This window comes from Globicephala melas, chromosome 1 (assembly GCF_963455315.2).
Source record: "Globicephala melas chromosome 1, mGloMel1.2, whole genome shotgun sequence".
NCBI classification, from domain to species: Eukaryota; Metazoa; Chordata; class Mammalia; order Artiodactyla; family Delphinidae; genus Globicephala; species Globicephala melas.
The window spans coordinates 177657790-177676635 of NC_083314.1; the positions used below are offsets into that span (position 1 = coordinate 177657790).

General features: G+C 46.0%; 1 protein-coding gene across 10 annotated transcripts in view; it reads right to left on the reverse strand.

Annotated features, from left to right (window-relative positions):
- Positions 1 to 18846, reverse strand: part of PRDM2 (PR/SET domain 2) — a 117562-nt gene that overhangs the window by 25949 nt on the left and 72767 nt on the right. For 9 of the 10 annotated variants that reach the window (XM_030877922.2, XM_060310929.1, XM_060310935.1 and 6 more), the window contains 2 exons: positions 17849 to 17959; positions 8681 to 13049 (listed from right to left, as the gene is read on the reverse strand). The exons of the other annotated variant lie outside the window; for it this stretch is intronic. In XM_030877922.2, coding sequence (XP_030733782.2) covers positions 8681 to 13049; positions 17849 to 17959 — 4480 coding nt within the window. The remainder of the gene's footprint in view (positions 1 to 8680; positions 13050 to 17848; positions 17960 to 18846) is intronic. 10 annotated transcript variants of the gene reach the window in all.

An 18846-nucleotide genomic window follows, 5' to 3' on the forward strand; every position in this document is an offset into this window, starting at 1 on the left:
GTTACTGCAAGGAAAATCAAATCCATATGAGTTTTAAATAACTTCATTCCAATAGAGAGTATTAAAATGTTGTGTTTTTGGCAAGTATTAAATACTAAAACAAATGCAATTTTAAACTGAAATTCTACTTTAACTTAAAAAATTAAAACTGCCACAATTGTATCCTAAGGCCTAAATCCCCTTCTATTATTAACTTACCTGCGAAACAAATTGTAGGTCTTTTAAAAAATGTTTTCTACTTAAAATTTGTATCTAGATTTCATGGTAAGACTCAGCAGTCATCCAAGCAGAACTCCGTATTATGCAGTAGGCTCCTATCTACACACTGACATGGAAATGTTCTCAGCTTAAATATGTTCTGATTCAGGACCTAAACCAATACTTTAAATTCTGCCTGTAGCTCTCTGTCATGACTGAAGTTAACACCGCACTGAGTAACTCGGGGCGCGCCTATCAAGGAATCTCCAAAACCGTCTGTTGTCTGGCTTCCTGCTGTGGATTATAAGCTGGACACGGGAAGGCACACTTAGGCACAAACTTCTTCCATTAAAGGCTTATGTTCTCTGAACCACCCACCTGAATTTCAGCTCGCTCTCTATAAGAGACAGTGGAAAAGGAATCCAGCTGGTCCAAGTGAGGCAGAAAACAGAAGCTCATACAAATCCTATCACCCCAACGGTTCGGCAAGTTTACTCTAGTAAGTGTATCCAAGCCCCTTTTAATGGCTCATGACTGAATGTAACTTTTGCAACGGCTAATAATTTAACGCAGCGTCACGATGGTTTTTCCAATTCTTATTCTTCATCCAGAAAGTAAATAAAACCTACACGCACCCTCCAGGCTCTAATCCTATACTTTACAAGTAACTTCACTTTTGGCAGAAACCTAACCTTCCATTCTGCACGCAATGGACTATGTGCCAAGGTGGCAGGGCAAGCCCCGACAGACTTCGGTTTTGGCCCAACAGGTCAAGGTTCTTAAGTCACATCTGAGGATACTCCTGGCGACCAACACTTCCAGAATCAAAGCATATTATTATCATGCGCTTGATTTCTATTAAACAGCGTTTTGTTGACTAATCAGACTGGTCTACAAAGCCAGTTGAACCTGAAAGGTCTATGATGGAGGTAGAAGCATGTCCCACAGTTAAAAGAGTGAACTAGACGTGAACGTTCCCAGGCAGCTCCACACTAATCAACAGTCCTGCTGCATCAGGAAGAAGCCTTACAGAGAAGGGATGATTCTACTTGTTCACCAATGCCGGGAAAGCCCTCACTAGAGAAGATATCAAGGCCTGTATCCTACATCGAGAGGAAATGAAGCTTTCAAAAAAGAAACTACAAAAATGATCAATAGGACGGTACAGCTTGGAGGCAGTTCAAATCCCAGCCTTCCACTCGAGAACTGTGTGACCTCTGAACAAAACTCGTTTCCCCCCGGGGTCTGTTTCCCCATCTGTAAATGATACCAGCCTCAGGGGGTTGTCATCAAGTTTGAAAAATGCTTTGCACAGTACCTCGCACACGGAAAGCACCCGAAGGCTATGTCAGGTTCCCCCCAGAGCTTAACAGATAGTTTCAACACCTCTTGGAGAGGAAGCAGCACGAGGGAGGGCAGTGGGAGAACCGAAGGGCCCGGTGTGGCCTGGGCCGGGTGGAGCAGGGGTCCAGGTGGGCCCTTGGGCGGTACCAAACAGGACTCCAGGCATCTGACGGAAGGGATCGGCCAATGAGCAGCTCCACATTTTCCCCACATCACACCCACTCGAACCTCAAGTTTTGTTCCTCTCAACTTTTTTTTTTTTTTTGATATTTTAGTCTGTAAAGAATTTCAGTGGTAATTTGGATGTCACCCTTCTCACCAATCTGGATCTTCTTCTTTCTTTTAATCCTACAGCAGGGCGACTGTAAATGTCGAGGCACTTGAGGCGCAAATGAGAACACTCAAGTCCTTCAGCAATTAAGAGCTACACACATTCGTTATGATTTATCCCACATAAATTCTGAAGTTCTTCCGTGTGCAATGACATTACCTGGGGTGGGTGTGGGGATACTTTAGGTGTCCAAAAAATGACAGAGATGGCAAACCGTTTTCCTTAACCATCGGCCTGGTTTTTGGACTTTATACGTGGCCTTTATATCCGAGTTACCCTTTTCCTCACCCCCCCGTACTTAAAGGATATAAGCCAATCGATTCAAAGTGAGGCCTGATATCAAATCAAAATCGACAAGAAATCAAATATCGAATGCATTGAGATATAATTTTAGAAGAGTCGCTTTAACGTAAGTATTAAACGTCAGCAGTTATCTAGATATCTGCCCTCAAATATTAAGGTAGAAGCACCTTCTTGACCACCCAGACTTGGGAGAACTGTGACAGAGTGAGGGAGGTTTTGGATATGAAGTGTTTAAAAAAAAAAAGGCACCACGCAAATATAAGCTTCACAAAGGCTGGGATTCTGGTCCACTGATGTAACCTAATCACCTCAGTAGGTGCTCGATAAATTAATGTGATTTTGTAAAACATTTTGCTAGAAAGTACCTGTAACATCCAAATTAAAACAGCCAGCCTAGAGACACTGACAGATCTTTCAAAGTGTTAGCTGCAGGGACACAAGGCTTTAGTTACGAGCTTTCTAAATTTTTCAAAATGTTTAACTCTGTGAAGAGTAAAGCAACCAAACTGGGGCAGCTCATTCCTGTCGAGAGGGAGCTGACCACCTGCTTGGGGACTCCTCAACTGAGTATGTGGGTGCTGCCACATCCAGGCCCTGCTGTAAGAACGGGGGTGACACAACAGACCTCACCCTGCTCTTTCAGACCCGAGGAAATGTCAGCGTCCGCAGCCTGGGAAGAAGGCTTCCGGCTAGAAGGAAAACTCGGGACCACCTTGTCCACTCCCCACTTTGGGCAGACCAGGAACTAACAACCTTGAGGCAAAATACCTACCCGAGGCTAAGCCAGCGAGGCAGGGACGGAGGAGGAGCCTGTTAGAGCCCTGGAGGGACAGGTGTCCCTGGTTCCCAGAGCAGCGCCCTTTCCAGTTCACAGCGTCCGGCTCCTCCCCGGGTGCTGTGCGTGCCCAGCGCTCAGTTTCTAGAACATTTACACAGCTAACGCTGAGAGCCGCTCCGTACCTCTGCCTCTTCCTCCCATACACCTGCCCACAACCCTTCTGGGGTTTCCTAAGGTAGGAATCCGTAAGCCACAAGTGTGAACACATCTCGCTGAGGGAGGCTGACCGCACCTTCAGCTTCACCACCGTTCCGAGCAGGAAGGACACAGGCGGAGGAAAAAAATGAGGACAAGTGGTCCCACGTAGGACTTTATGAATAAACTGCTTGTTTCAGCCATTTTTAATCTTTAAAAACACAAACAAACAAACAGCAATTCCATATCAACCTAATACAAATGTTACAACAACTTTGTTTCATTCTTCAGGGGAGCCACAAATATAAAAACCTCCAGACCAGAGCGAACTGGTCACAAGCACAGAGGAAACTGACACCCCATACAGGAAATTATTTCACTCTTACCAAAGTAAGTTCTCCACGCACTTCTTAGCACCACCGTCCAACTGCATGTCTACTCTCTAGGTGGTATGGAAGCGATGTGAATTCACAAATATTCAATCAATGCCAAACAGAAACAAGTGGGAAGAGGTCGGCCGTGGGGCTCGACAACTGCACTTTAGAGATGCAGCCTGTGAGCACCCCTCCCACACGCACCTTCATTTTCCCCCTTAACTGCTCCCAAAGATGTACAAAATACAGTCCTTCCACAGCTTTTAGAAAGTTTTTTATTGGTTACAATGATATAAAATGCATCATTTGAATTCCCCCGTCAGTAAGTGCTTGCTAGCAACAGCATAAGAAAACTTTCTGTACATCTGACAAGCTCAAATGATTTATTTCATGCTGGAAGGGGAAAAATAGCAAACACCACTCTTAACTTGTCTATAATTAACCTCTCTCTCTCTCTCAAGGCTACGTTGGTTAAAATCAACGGACAACCCCTTTTGTATGTCAATTTGTAAATTTTAATGTTTTCATTAGAATAGTCTTTTATATCACTCTGCAACAAGAAACAATAAAATTACTAACAGCAAACTTCAATACAAGAACACTCTCCAGATTAACAACTCAAACAAAATGTAAAATGTAAATCACATATAATACAATTGAAGCGTCCAAAACAATTTAAATAATTTTAAATATTTTATTTTTAAACTGCTACAAATGCTTTATACAATATTTCAACATAAAGTCCCCATAACAGAAATGTAACAAAATGGGAATGATAGTGAAAGGGTTAAAGTGGCACAAATTCACCAAACAAGTATTAAACTACAAATTTTAAGAGGTAGATTACTTTTAAAGTTGAGAACAACAACAACAACAAAAAAAAACAACACGAATAAAACTTAGCCATTGTCCACCAACTCCGTCATTAATTAGAGGGAAGGCATATAATAATGCGTGGAGAAATGACACTTGTATACTCAGAAATAGGCCAATCCGTTGGGCTGTTTAAATCTCTATATTAGAGACTGATGTGTAAAACCTGATAAGTGAATTCATTTACCCTTAGGTGTAGACATACATCTATACAGGCCTGTGATGTATCCTGGGCACTGATAATATTGCTACCATCTCCGATAATACAACAGTTATAAATTAGTGCCAGATAATAATCTGAGAGGATAATGTCCATCTGGATATATAAACATGACACTGGAAGAGGCATAAAAAAGAGTCCATATCCAATCTGGTTTCCTCTCCATTATGCTGGCAATCGGCTTGTGATAAAACAACAACAACAGCAACAACAAAAAGAAACAGGCTAAGAAAGAAGCTAAATGCCTCTGTCTACAATTCATTTAAAGGAAAGGCATCAAGAGCTGGTGTGACCAAAACATTATAAAACGAGTGCATCAGAATCCGTCATCCCTGAAATCTACAACAAACTACTGATAAAACAGAGAACTTGCTTTGCAAGATTAGGTTCAACTCATTCCTTTCTCTGCTCTGTGCCAAAAGCCAGGGCCACGCTCAGGTCTGAGTTACCAGTCCTGTGATGAGGGGCCAGGTCAGCTAGCCTGTCCTATAGCACCCTCCTCTGTGCATCTTAATCGCCTGTGAGCCCAACACGTGTGTTGGGCGCCAGCGAAGAAGCGGATGCCTGACTCTAACCAGGGCAACAAGAAGCCCACTCACTGGCAATCGGCTGTGTGTTAGGGTTTCTGAGTCAGCTTCAACTGGTCTTGCAAGCTTGGTAGATTTCGTACGCTTTGCCGTAGTGCTTATCCTAAGTTGAGCATGCATTATCTTTATTTAGTCAATTAAGATTTGTTTTGTTTGGGGGGCTTTTCTACAGGAAGTTCCTAGAAAATAAGAAAACTGAAGATAAACGACAACATAACACAACCTTGTATGAACTGACCACGGTAAAGAAAAGGTGGGAAGACCATGGGACGAATGTTAAGACAGCAACAGGATGACTCGGAAGGTGTGTGGGAACGTGCGTGTCCCGCGCAAAAGAGACATGCTGAGAGGGACGCAGACAGTCTCCTTGGAGTGATGTGGCGGAGATGGTATGGGAGAAATCAGCACCATTTTGGTTTTTTTAGCCCATTTCACGGTAAATGGAAAAGCTTGGTCTGGAATTTCGTTCTGCTTCTCCATCACTTATTTACGTGTCCTTAACTGGCTGCAATGGGAACACAGTATTAAACAACAACAGCAAGAAAAGCTGCTGGAGAAGCAGCGCTGAAGAATGTAAAAATGCCTTGGGATTTACAAAGAGCAAAGATGGGTAAGAAGGGAGTAGAAAATGTACCTCTTTCCTTATCTTTCTGTCTTACAGTCCGTGGAAGTGAGCCCTCAGCCACCAGCTCTAAATGCAGTCCCACCGACAAGCCACAGGTGGGCTCCAACCCGACCCGCGGAAGGTGAGCCCGACACAGCGTTCGCTGGATTAAGAGCTGTAACAGGAGAATCTAGTCGGTGGTATGTCTCTGCGGCTTTGTCCTAAGAAAAGGATTTGGAGCACACGCCTTTTTCACACCCGGATTGGCACAATGGCTTGTGCTACAGGAAATGACCAAACGGCAAATTCTGCTGAGCTCTCGGTGTAGAATGGAAAACTGACGTCGTTCTCACGGCTGACTGCAAGTGTATACTTGAAAATCTGTGGAATCCTAAACTGGCATTTGAATGTAAAACGTCTGAGTGCCGAGGACTAGCCCTTAATCACAGTTATGATCAAACACACGGGGAAAGGGTGCGCTGCCAGGCCCGGGGTAAGTCCTCGAACATGCAATGGAGCAAGGACAGCGAAATCACTGAAAACCAGAGTGAAAGTGGATATTTCCAAACCTGTGCTACGAAATCACCCCTGAATAAAATTTACAAATAGAAATATACTGAAAAGGGAAGAAGACTAGTTAGAGCAACTCCTTGCCAGTGCAGTACAACAAACGTGGAAAAGGACGAAGCCTCCACTAAGAGCCCTGGGCTGACACCGATGGACCATCACATCCCCAGGCCTGCGCCTAGGATCCCGGCTTTATACCAAATTCACTACAAGGTACTAAGAACTCTCTGAAGAATCGCCCACTCTTCTGCCCAGATGATCCAAATATGATGCCCCTGAACGCTCATTCTGTAATTCCCAAAAATACTTCCCAAGTTTATGGTCACGGAAGCCTGCTGCTACCATCTACAGTCAGAATAATACCCGTGTCTTCTGAACTGTTCGTTCCTTGTTTCCTTTCAGGCCAAATTTCATTCGAGCAACGTTAACTTTCAAACAAAGCAAAATAATTAAAACTAAGTGGAGCAAAGAATAGAGACACAATTTTATTAGGCACTTCAGTCCTTTGCAGTCTTAAGGGTTCTTCAAAAGCCCTGGATGAACTTCACTCAGAGAGTTTTCCTTTATAGTACGTTAATTTTTTCTTATCAACTTTACCCTTGAACTGTATAAATGGGATCCAGTACAAAATAAGTGATTCTTTCAGATTCTATCGGAAACAAAGGAGAATACACATATACATTCTAAAGCATCAACCACCTGGGAAACGTTTTTTAGTACAGTCCATGAAAATGACGGCATGTTCTGGGTGGTTTAACCTTGAAAAGGACAGTCCAAGAATGTCCTGTTGTTCTGGAACTTCCCGAACAGACTGAGCACAAGGAGGTACACAGTGAAACTGCTACAGGCAGGAAGTCTGGACAGCTGATAAACAGGTGTTTACTTTCACCAGGACTAACTAAGCTCCAAGACGCTGTATACACGTATGTCAGTAAGGTCTACCGTAACTGGTTACTTAGTATTTTTATGAAGTAGCTTTAAAAAAAGTCTGATCCTTTATTCCTACAGTCAATCATTCCAATCAACCCTTGGCTAATGATTCTCGTCTCCATCTTCAGCCATGACTTATGGCGCACCAGCACCGAGAACTCTGCCTCATCGAATGCGCAGTGATAAACAGCATCTCTGAGCCCTCGTGACCTTTCCAAACGGCAGTCACCTCCCAGTTAACTCTGATTCTATTTGCTTAAAACACCAAAGAATTCTGAGACACTGGAAGTTATAGCCAAGAGCCTAGAGTCCTGCAGCTCACTCTGAAAGGACAGGATTTTAAAATACTGTGCAGAAATTCTAGCTGATGATGAATACTTTCACCTGAGATGAACCTGTAGGCATCATTCAGGAAACCACAGGATACCAAGAGTGCACTCCACTCACGTTTGAACTAACTCCGGAAGTCTGAGAAGTCAATGGAGCAAACTTAACTCCTGCCCTATGTTTTCACCGGTCGCCAAGAACGGTTCTTAATATAGGAAGAACACAGGATAAACAGTGGGACCACCTCAGAGCTGAGCTAAGACGGGCTCTGGCATCACGCCGGGGAAACAAAGGCACTGACAAGCGGGGTGACCTGCCCTTCGTCCCCACCCGCACCTGAAAGAACCATGCTCTGGCCCTTCGGCAGGCACTCTCTCCTCCTCCCGCCCGTGGGAATCTGGCTGTTTACCACCCTATGCCTGAGAACAGGAGCAAGTGGGAGGACACATGGCATTTTTAAAAGGAATAGAGTGCTGTGTTTTGATTTATTTTAACCAAGAGGCAAGTTTTTAAAATTAAAACACAATAAAAGCAAGCATGAATGGTAAAAAGCAGTCTCAGCTGCTAGAACTGCACTTAAGTCACAGAAATATTACACCAGATTGTACTGTGGTTTTAATGAACTCCATGATCCATCTTAACATAAGAAGTAAGCTATGATCAGAAAATAATACCAGTGACACTGGGATATCACCCAAGATATAAAGGAAGTTTGAGAGAATTTCACCTTTTCATAGTAGGGTGCTCTGGGGAGCTTTTCATGGCTTCAAATCCAATTCATAACTGGCCCTATTAGAGAAACTGTACCACTTTGTGAGTCCTACGCCTGAAGTAAGAGCTGTATGTATCCATCTCTACAACAGCCAAAGCACTGACCCTCCTGCACACCGGCCTACACCTTAAGCAACAGCTATTTCCTTTAAATGCTTATGTCAAAATCGTGCAGGAAAAGGGAAGAGAAGCCATTGGGCAAGGACAGTGTTTTCTTCCAACTGTCCTCCCCCTCGCTCTGGAGCTCTGAATTCCTCCGGCCCTGGAGCCTCGCTTACCTGAAGTCCTTCAGCTCCTGCTTGCCGCTGCCGTCCTCCCTTCTGTTCTCACTCGGGTCGGCGGCAGCTGCCAGCTGCAGGCTTCGGGTGATCGGCCCCCCACTTCGTTCTCTAGATTTTACACTGAACCTGTCTGTCCGCTTCTTACTGGCCAAGGCCGACTTGCTCTGTAAGACAGCTCTGCTTTTCTGTGCCCTCACGTGCAGGCTCCGAGACGTCTTGCCCGAGAGCTGAGCTGCATGATTCCTGGCTGCAGCCTTGGGCTTCTTGCTGTCGCTGTGAGTCATTTTGGCCATTCGTATCGGGCTTAAGTTCCTTAAGGAGGAGCTTGGTTTTTTGGACTTAACCGAAGCTGCAAATTTAACATTCTGCTTGGACCTGAAGGACGAGGAGGGCGGTGGGACCTGTGCAGGGCCCGAGCTGCGAGCTCTGGTCTTGCCCAACGGCGCCTGCATGCTTTGCATTTTGATCTCTGCATCCGCTGTCCGTCTGCGGTGGCTGCTGCCGTTGTTCCTGTCACTACTTGCAGGTGATGGGTGTCCTCCTTTCTTGGATGAATGGGAAGCTTTTCTCTTGGAAGGAGAAAGGGGTTTCTTGGGACAGCTGAAAGCGGCGTGCTTGTTCAGGCTCCCGATGTACGTGAACTCTCTGTTGCAGTACGGGCAGATGTGCGAGGACGACTCAGGAGCATTTTTTAGGTCGGCTTTCTGCTTTGCAGACTTGTTTTTCTGAAGGATGGCTTTCTGGACAAGCTGGTTTTTTTTCTTCAACGCATTTAACTTGAGCTTATTTGAGGACATTTTGCTGAGCTCAACGCTAAAGTTCAGTCTTTTGGGCTGTCCCATTCGTCTGAAGGCATTCTTCCCAGAGCTGTCCAAAACCACCACACCGTTTTTGGGCTGCACAGTCTGTTTCAGCGGGACTGGATTTTTCTTCGGGGTATACCTCTTCTTGTCGCTAGCGGAAGCACATGCCAGGATGTGTTTGTGCAGCTCAGGCATGTTGTCCACACCTTTCCCACACTTGGTGCAGCGAATGGCGGTAGTAAACGTCTGTGGGATATTGTGTGTAGTGAAATTTGTGGCCGTCACACCAATGCCTAGGGGGTTGCGGTGATGGTACTGAAATGGAGGTGGTTTAAAGCTTGGGTAATGCTGATTGAGACCCAATCGAACATCTGGATCTTTCGTCTTTATTCCAGAAGCCATTATCTTTATGGTCGTGTAAAGCTCTTCTGAGGAATCGTTCAGCTCCTCTTCTTCTTTAGACGTTTCTAAAGGATCTTCCGGCAAACTCTGCATATGCTCTGCGTGGGCCTTGCTGGGATCTGTGAAGTTCTGGGGCCTCAGGGTGCCGCTTTCAAACTCACGGTGTGTGCACACCGTGTCGGGGTGGAGGTCTCGCTGGTGCTGCTGCAGGTTGCACAAAAACGCAAATTCTTTTTTACAAACCGAACACACAAAGATATTCCCAACTCCATGAAGCAAAAAGCGATGTTCTGACAAATCAGTTTTAGCCTTAAAGAGCTGCACACAAAATTCACATTTGAAGGGCCATTCCTCAGCGTGAATGGATAAATGTTTGGTTAGATCTTTAATGGAAAGGAAAGGTGATTCACAGACGTTGCAGACAAAATTTTTGTTGAATGTCTCCTGAACAATATCCCGCGCAGTGGCAGACTGGGATTCTTCCCTCGCTTTCGGACCTTCATTCTCTAATTCCTCCTGTTTAAAAGATATCATGGGCAGAGAGGCTTCCAGATTATCCCCAGAGGAAACCACAGACGATACTGCTGAGAGAGGAGGTGGCGAAGGAGAAGAGGAGGAGGACGAAGAAGAGAACGAAGGCGAAGCAGATGAGGAGGAAGACGAAGAGAGCGTCGGAGGCCCCGGTGAGGCAGCAGACGTGAGGGGCTCCACGGAAGGAATGGGAGATGGCGAGGGAGACACCGTTGGGGAAAGAATTGGAAGTGGGGACTGTGCGGTGGCGTTCGAGAGTGGAGAGGGACACGGATGAGGGGATGCCCCGGAAGAGGGGGCTGCAAGAGGTACAGTGGGAAGCAGCGGAGGGGGTGGGGTGGCAACAGTTAACACAGGAGGACAGGGCTGGGGGGAAGAGGGATTGGTTGGGGTCAAGAGAGGCGGCAGCTGCCCGGAAGAAAGGGAAGATGTCTGCAGGGCAGGTGACGAAGGAGGAGACTCGCCAGGAGGGGCAGGTAAGCTAGAGTCGGGACCAAGGTCAGGGTCCGGCTGAGGATCTAGGGGTTTACAAGGACTGGGGCTCCTGGTCACGTCTGGAGCATTTTCTACAGGTAAGTCGACGCCATTGTATTCGTTGAGAAGGACCTTCTGTAGCATGCAGGTGGTTGGCTTCTTTTTCTTTGCAGCGCTGCAGGCTGGCTGCACCGAATGGTTTTCTTTGAATTCCTTGCCTTCAGAGTCACTACTAGGCTTTCTATGCACACTGAGATCTAACACAGATTCCCACTGGACCGGAGCCTTGCCTGTACCCTCAGCCTTCTGTTTTACACCACTGGATAAATCCAGTGGCTGCTGGTTGCATACGTTGCTAAAAGTAGAACTAGCTGCCCACTCTTTAGATACTTTATATTCATCAAAGCCTGGAGGGCTCCCAGTTTCTCTCTCATCTCTCCCAGACAAACTCCATGCTGGTGAGTTGCTATGACTTTCTAATTTGGGCTTTTTGGAACTCAGAACTGCCTCAGTCCACATGGCTTTCCCATCGCCCGGCTTCCCAAAGTCTCGAAGGGCAGGACTGTGCTGTGGAGAGCTGGGGGGAGAGCTGGTCCGCCTCTTAAACCTGCTCGAGGTCACAGGGAGCATCGACGCAGGCGTGGACACACAGACAGGACCTAATTTAGGTATTTCAGTGGCTGAAATCCCTGCAGGAGGAGTCAGTTTCTCCTGCGTTTGAAGCAGTTGTTTGAGCTTCGATGACAAATACACATTTTTCTCTTTGTGGAACGGAACGGCCTCTGTGGTTGATATGCTGAGAGGCAGGCTCAAGGAACACGAAGGTGCTACGGCATCAGACTCGGTCTCGGCTTTAATTCTGGGCAACACAGGAGGACTGGCAGTCCTCCGTTTCTTGGACTCACTGTTCGTGCTGCTGGAAGGCTCTTTCGGAAGATCATCTGTTATAGGGACCTGTGTGGTCTTTATATTTTGAGTTATTTCCACTGTAACCGGAGTGAGCAGACAGTTGATACCATACAAGTCTGCCGAACTGGATTCCATCTCAATAACATCACAGTTACTGGTGCTGCAGCTGGTCTGAATTTTACCATCAATGTAGTAATTTAAATTTTCCGAGATATTGCTAGAAATATCCATGATGTACACGTCGTCTGCCTCCCCTTCCTCCTCTGGCTCTGTGCTGGGTACGTAGACACTCTGGGCAGGCGGGGCCTGCTCTGCCGGGGGCTGCTGCTCTTCGAGGAGACCCCCTTTTCGCCGCACACCTTTAGGAATCAGGTGACGCTCGTGGACCCTGCGCTGATGCCGCCTCATGTTGGTGTGAGTTCCAAAAACCTTTTTACAGTATTGGCACGGATGAAGCTCCTTAACTTCTCCGTTCTCTTCTACAACAGAAGAATTTACCGTGTCTTGGGAAGCCTTCTCTGAATTCAAGGTCAGAGAGTCTTGCGCAAGACTGGGAGGCTGCGCGTCATCCTTCGGAGGAGCGCCGTCCCCGGGCGCCCTGCCATCGGCTGGGGCCTCCGGTGGCCGGAGCGTCAGGCTGGGCTTCCGCTTCAGCCCCGCCTCGTGGCGCCGCTCGTGCCGCCGCCTGTTGATCTGCGTGCCGAACGCCTTCCCGCAGTACTTGCACTTGAAGGCGTGGTTTACCGTGGATATGTGGATGTGCATGTGCCGCTCCAGCCCCTGTTTGGTCGTGAACTTCCTCTCGCAGTGCTGACACGGGAACAGAAACGTTTCAAACACGTCACCATTGGCCTCTTCTTTAGCTTTGGGAATTCTGACGGCAGGTGCTACCTCCGGAGAGTCTTCAAGAGCGCCCAGCGGAACAGTCCGTGGCTCTTCTAACAGATCCTCTGGGCTCTCGTCACACCGCATCTCCAGCTCTCCCGCGGCGCTCCCGCCTGGCACGCCAGCTGCCGCCGCCTCCTCCTCGTCCAGCTCCCCCTCCTCCCCCTCCTCCTCCTCTTCCTCCTCCGCGTCGTTCGCATCGCTACGCGCCGCGTCCAGCTCTGCAGCCGGTCCCACCTGGGGGTCCTGGGCAGGGGGCGGGAGGGCGGGCTCCAGAGGCACATCCTGACTCACCACCTCCTGAAGGGCAGCCGTCTGCTCGGCGGCGGACGCGGAAGGCTTCTCGTCTTCGTCTCTGGGGCCTGGAAAGCACAGGGAGGCAGAAGCATGGAAGTCAGGGCACACACCAGCCACTTGTGATCAGTTTCCATTATTCACGTTATTTCTCTTATCCCCTAAATGTGTAAGGGAGGTCGTAACAACACACAGCTCTGCTTTCTCGGTTATAAAGCTGTACTGCATAAAATTCCATTTCACTCATTCAACAAATGTTTACAGAGCACCTGCTCTGTACCAGGCAGCTCCGTGGGCAGTGAGGATACAATGTGAACAATAAATGCCTGAAGGAGCTTAGGTTCTTTTGTGTTTCATCGCATACATATAAACAACATTTTTGTTTACAGAAACTGTAGTGCTTAAAACTGTGTCGGAGGGCTTCCCTGGTGGCGCAGTGGTTGAGAGTCCGCCTGCCGATGCAGGGGACGCGGGTTCGTGCCCCAGTCCGGGAAGATCCCACATGCCGTAGAGTGGCTGGGCCCGTGAGCCATGGCCGCTGAGCCTGCGCGTCCGGAGCCTGTGCTCCTCAACGGGAGAGGCCACAACAGTGAGAGGCCCGCGCACCACAAAAAAAAAAAAAAAAAACTGTGTTGGAGTAGTTGATACTGAAATTCAAGATACTATGGTCATGAATTCCAATTTTTCATGATTCCGAATGGAAACCAGAAAATTACTAAACATATTACCAGGTTAGATTCTCAGTGGTCTGTCTTGAATGCAATGATTCTCTCTCCCTCCTCCTGACTAAAACTATATATTGAGAGCTGAAACATTTCCCAAAATCATGCAATCATCATTTTTCATGTAAAAGGAACTTCAGAGCTCACTTCTTCCAAGGCTGATTAAATTATGGAGGACTCAGGAGTACCTCAGAGAAGGAAAAAGAAATCTGAAGTCACTTCTGAGTCTCTGTGCCCAGGAGGAATCCAGCCCAGCCCAACCTGAGGTTAATGGTGCACAGGTGGACTCGCTAGCAAGGTGACAGGCGAGCAGACACCTAAAGAAAATGAGTCATGCAAATATCTGGGGGACGGAAGCCCTCTGGACAGAGGAAACAGTAAATGCATAAGCTCTGAGTCAAGAGCATGTTAGATGTAGTCAAGGAACGGCCAAGAAGTCGTAGAGGCCGTAGGGCGAGTGGGGGCGGTCCATACGGGGGGAGAAAGGAGAGCAGGAGATGAGATCAGCTCATGCAGAGACTTGTAGGCTGTTGGCCTTTACTCTGAGTAAAACAGGGAGCTATCGGAAAGTTCTAACAGAGAAATATATGATCCACTGAAATACAAGAGAATCACTCCAGGTGCTACGAGGAAGACAGAAAACTGTAGGTGGACAAGGGTGGAGGCAACCCTACTATATGCTCCAGGAGAAGAGATGAGAGTGGCTTGGGGAGGTGGTAGGAAGTCGTCAGACTCTGGATTATTTTGGAGATGAAGCTGACAAGATGTGCTTGTTGACTGACTACGGTGGGTGGTGGTGGAGGAGGAAGGGTCAAGGAGGATTCCACAGCAACTGCCATTACCCTGCTCACTAAACTGTATTAGACGGAGAGAAAAGCAAGTCTGGTCTGTGTGCGTTTGTGTGTGTTGGGGGGAAACTAGAGTTTACTCTGGATGTACTGAAGTTTGAGGTACCTTACTTACAAATATCCAAGTAAAGATATTAAGTAGTTATATATGACTCACGGTCCAAAAGAGGCTAAGACTAGAAATGGCTAAGTCCTCAGACTAGAAATGGCACTTGGAGCACGGGTCTGGACGAGGTCACTTGGAGAGCGAATGCAGACAGAAGAGGGGGGATGGCTGTGTCCCCCAGATGACTCCAGTACCCAGGGTTCAGAGGAATGGCCAGGGAGGTATCTGGAGAGCCAAGAGAGTGGCGGCCCTTAAACTAAGGAGGGAGTGATCAGCTGTGTCCAGAACTGCTAATGGGCTGGGTAAGATGGGAGTGAGAACTGAACATTCCATTTGCTACGGTGGAGCTGTGGTGATGGTGACAACAACAGTTTTGGCGGAGTAGTGGGGGCAGAGGCCTCAAGGAGTTCAGAAGAGAACAGAAGGAAGGAGAGACAGGGAGACTATAAGCAACTCTCTCAAGTTTAGCTGTAAAGGAAAGCAGAAAAATGGGGGTAGCGGCTAGAAGGAAACACAGGGACAGCAAGGGCCTCTGAGACAGGGGCTGGCACAGAGCGTTTAACGCTGATGGGGATGGCCCACGATGCCGCTTTCTCTACAGGACCACCTAACTCTCTGCTGAACTATACCCCTTTTACTGCAGATACCTCAAGAGTTAAGAATGGGTCTGTAGAAGAAGCAGAGATCCTCTGACTTCTCCTGGTTCTATTAACTGGCTCTCCCCCTATTCACTGGACAAGTATTTACTACACATCAGTACTAGGTGAATAAAGCCACCAAGATCCTTATCCTTATAGAGCTCCACTTTAACAGGAGCGAGGCAAGCAGGCAACATTACTACAATGAATTAATGGTCAAGCTTATGGAAGTACATGGTTAACAAGGTACAGGACAGAAGCACACGGGAGGAACATCCAGCGGCTTGGTTAACTGATCAGGGGAGGCTTCTTAGAGAAAGTACTAAGCAGGCAGAACCTGAAGGACAAGGATAGAAGAGGAAAATCAAGCAGGAGCAGTCAAAACATGCAGCACACTGTAAATCAGTGTGGACTTAGCTGGAGGCAACAGGGAGCCATTAAGATATTTTAAAGCAGAAGAGTGCCATTTGGGAGATTTGGCTGCAGTGTGTATCAAGGGGTTGGGGAGAGGCAGAAAACCAATACTGATGCAGTGGCATCAGAAGGGAGAGGTTGGCTACCTACACTGAGAGATGGAAACGGAAAGAAGCAGAAGAGGCAGAAAAAAAAGCGGTCAGATCATGGAGATACGCTACCAGAGTCCTGTAAACAAACTTGGTGACTGCCTGGATACCGGGGACAAGGAAGGGTTTTAAAAGGCAACCTTTTCACACTCTGCACATGCAAGGTATTAATGCAAGCTCAGTGATTCCGTCCTAGTCCTCCTGCTGTTTCCTAGGAATATCGGTCTTCCTTTTTCCCCATCTACCGCTACCATCCACTAGCAATTAAGGTTTCTGCCTCTAAACGGACACCAGCCTTCTTTCCTCCAGACATATTTCTTAAATTGCATGAGGTTTCCTCAAACTGGGAAACCAGTCATTTGATGGTAGTAATGTATTTCAAATTAGGAGCTAACTCCCTTTCCAAATACATTTTCAACAAAGACCCAGCACACTGCTAAAAAAAATCAAAATGAGACAACAGAAATGAAAATAACATCTCTAAGGCTCAAAAATTTCTTTATACAGTTCATTTTTAGCCAAAATCCATGGCTTCTTTTAATGGAAGTATTTTTTCTATGATTGTTAAACAATCCCAGATTTAAAACTGCCCAAAGTAATATGAACCAAAATGTGCACGGCTCTATGAACCAAAGCGTGGCCACACTCGAGGTCTGGTGAGTTTTAAACATAAACAGTGGTTTGGGAAACACAAGGAAGAGTCTGAACTGTTTGCTCAGTAATAGAGACTACTTTCTGAGGACCAAACAGAACGTGCAGGAGAAGCTGACAACCACAAGGCACGGAACCAATCAAATACTGACCAGCTGCACCACAAGCAGGCAAAATATTAAGTATCTTTTTTTCACAGGACCTGATGTTATATCAGGAAAAAATAACTGTCCTGAATTACTGAATGGGAGAGGGGACTGTTGGATTGTTAATTCTGCCACTAATAGTAGTAAGGTTCTTTAGTATTTTTGTCATTGTTCAAACAAACGTCTTAGCAAACCTGCTGTTAGCAGGCAGAACTTTTTTTTATAGGGCTCTGGGAAATAAATTTGTCTATTCTTGCTTCTTCGTAAGATGCCACAGAAAATTACAATCCTTTACGAATGTCATCCCCACAAACAGTGCTAATAAAATGATTATAAAAGGCATTCACAGTATTTTGCTGGGTTTTTTTTTTTTTTCTGCAAATGTTTTTTGAAAGAGTCACAGCCTGTATTTTGAAAGCTGCCTGTTTGGGTCACTACGAACTCTTGAGCAAGCCCGGTCTGTTGCATGAATTTGCCACATAACAAATTAAGACACACACCGTCCCCCTCACTTCTACTGGCAAGAGTCTCGACATGGTGTCTCAACGGCACCAGGCACAGGGCAATCTGCCTTCCCAAGTAACATTCAATCCCCGTCTCTGGGAATTCTTACATCGTGGAGGGCCTAGAATATGAATTCTCGGAAGGGGCTCTAAAGAAGAAAAATTTGTGGGGAGAAACATGAAGAGATAAAGTAGGAATTTAATTTCTAAGAAAAAAAACAGAAACTTTTCATTCTATATACTTTTCATTCTGATATATAAAATCAAAGGTGCTTGATATGTTTTAGTGAGCTTTTAATTAAAGTAAAAAACGTAAAGAAAAGTATAGCAAGGTGAGATGTCTACAGAGTAAATACACTGATGTGCTCATCCCAACCCAGCGATGGACTAGTATTGGCACCCCAGAGGCCCCTCCTGTCCCTGCCAGTAAATACAATCACACGGTATGTTTCATTTTATTTTAACCAGGGAATAACTTCATTTTTAACAAGGAAGGTCTTCAATGATTTTTTGAAGGGGAGGTGAGACGTGTAAGGTTCAACTTGCCACATTAAATCCAGGCGACCTTTCTGCTGTTTAACCCTTTATGGTTATTGGATGATTCTCAGAGGGCGTTCCAAGGAGATACAAAGTCAAAGTAACTGGTGGCAATGTATACCCGAATCATACGGGTCCAAAACCCAAGCTTACCTTCCACAGAATCTCTCATATTTGCAGAGGTGGAATCTGGCTCACTTGTCTTCAGCTGTATGTCTTCAGTTTTGTTTGCTTTGTTTTTATTTTCTTGGGATTTCTTCTTCCCTGAAACACAATATTTATTTGTTTTGTTCGTTCAGTCTCTCATTATTATCCTGAATTCTTGGGGACAATTACTAATTCAAACACAGCAAACTGTATATTTCTAGGCAATTATCACCCCAGATTCCTGAAGAAAGACAATGAATATGAATACTTTTAAGTTATGTCAAAGACAAGGAACCCAGAAATCCTATATTTTTGAGAATCTCGAGTAACAGTTCCCCTCCTAGCTATAATAGCTATCAAACTAATATGTAAAATACTCTAAAAAAGTTAACAACACTGATGTAACAGGAAAATTAGATAAGAGCACTAATTTCAACGCCACACAAATAATAGGAACTGGCAGAAGTCTAGATATTTGTAAGAAGCACATTAGAGAAAAATAACATGTTATAACTTGGGCCCTTTTAGTTAAGACATTATTCAGACTTGTCAAAGTAAAACAACAGAAGCAGAGACGTTGCTGAATGGCAAGGGATGCTCCCATGCACCACGGCTCAAATATCAAGTGCACAGTAACTCTGGATAATTCACTGTCAGCCCGCATGGCACTCTGAGGGTCCCAGGTCCAGCACAATTCAGCATTTCATTAACAAGTCGCAGAATGAAGTCAGGAAACACTAACTGCATTCCAAGTGACAACACAGTTCAGAAGATAAGACTGAAATGCAACACATATCTGATGAGCTGGAAAAATGAACTAAAGTCACCGAGATATTCAACATGGAAAAACAATTCTCTGTGGAAGTACTAATACTGAAGGCTTGGAAGCTCAGTCTCTTTGGGATTTAGTCAGAATCTGCGACCTTGTTCCACTTTTTCCATTCTACGTTTCTTACTCCTGGTGGCTGTTGGTTTTCCGTTTCAGATTCAGAGTAAGTCCCTTT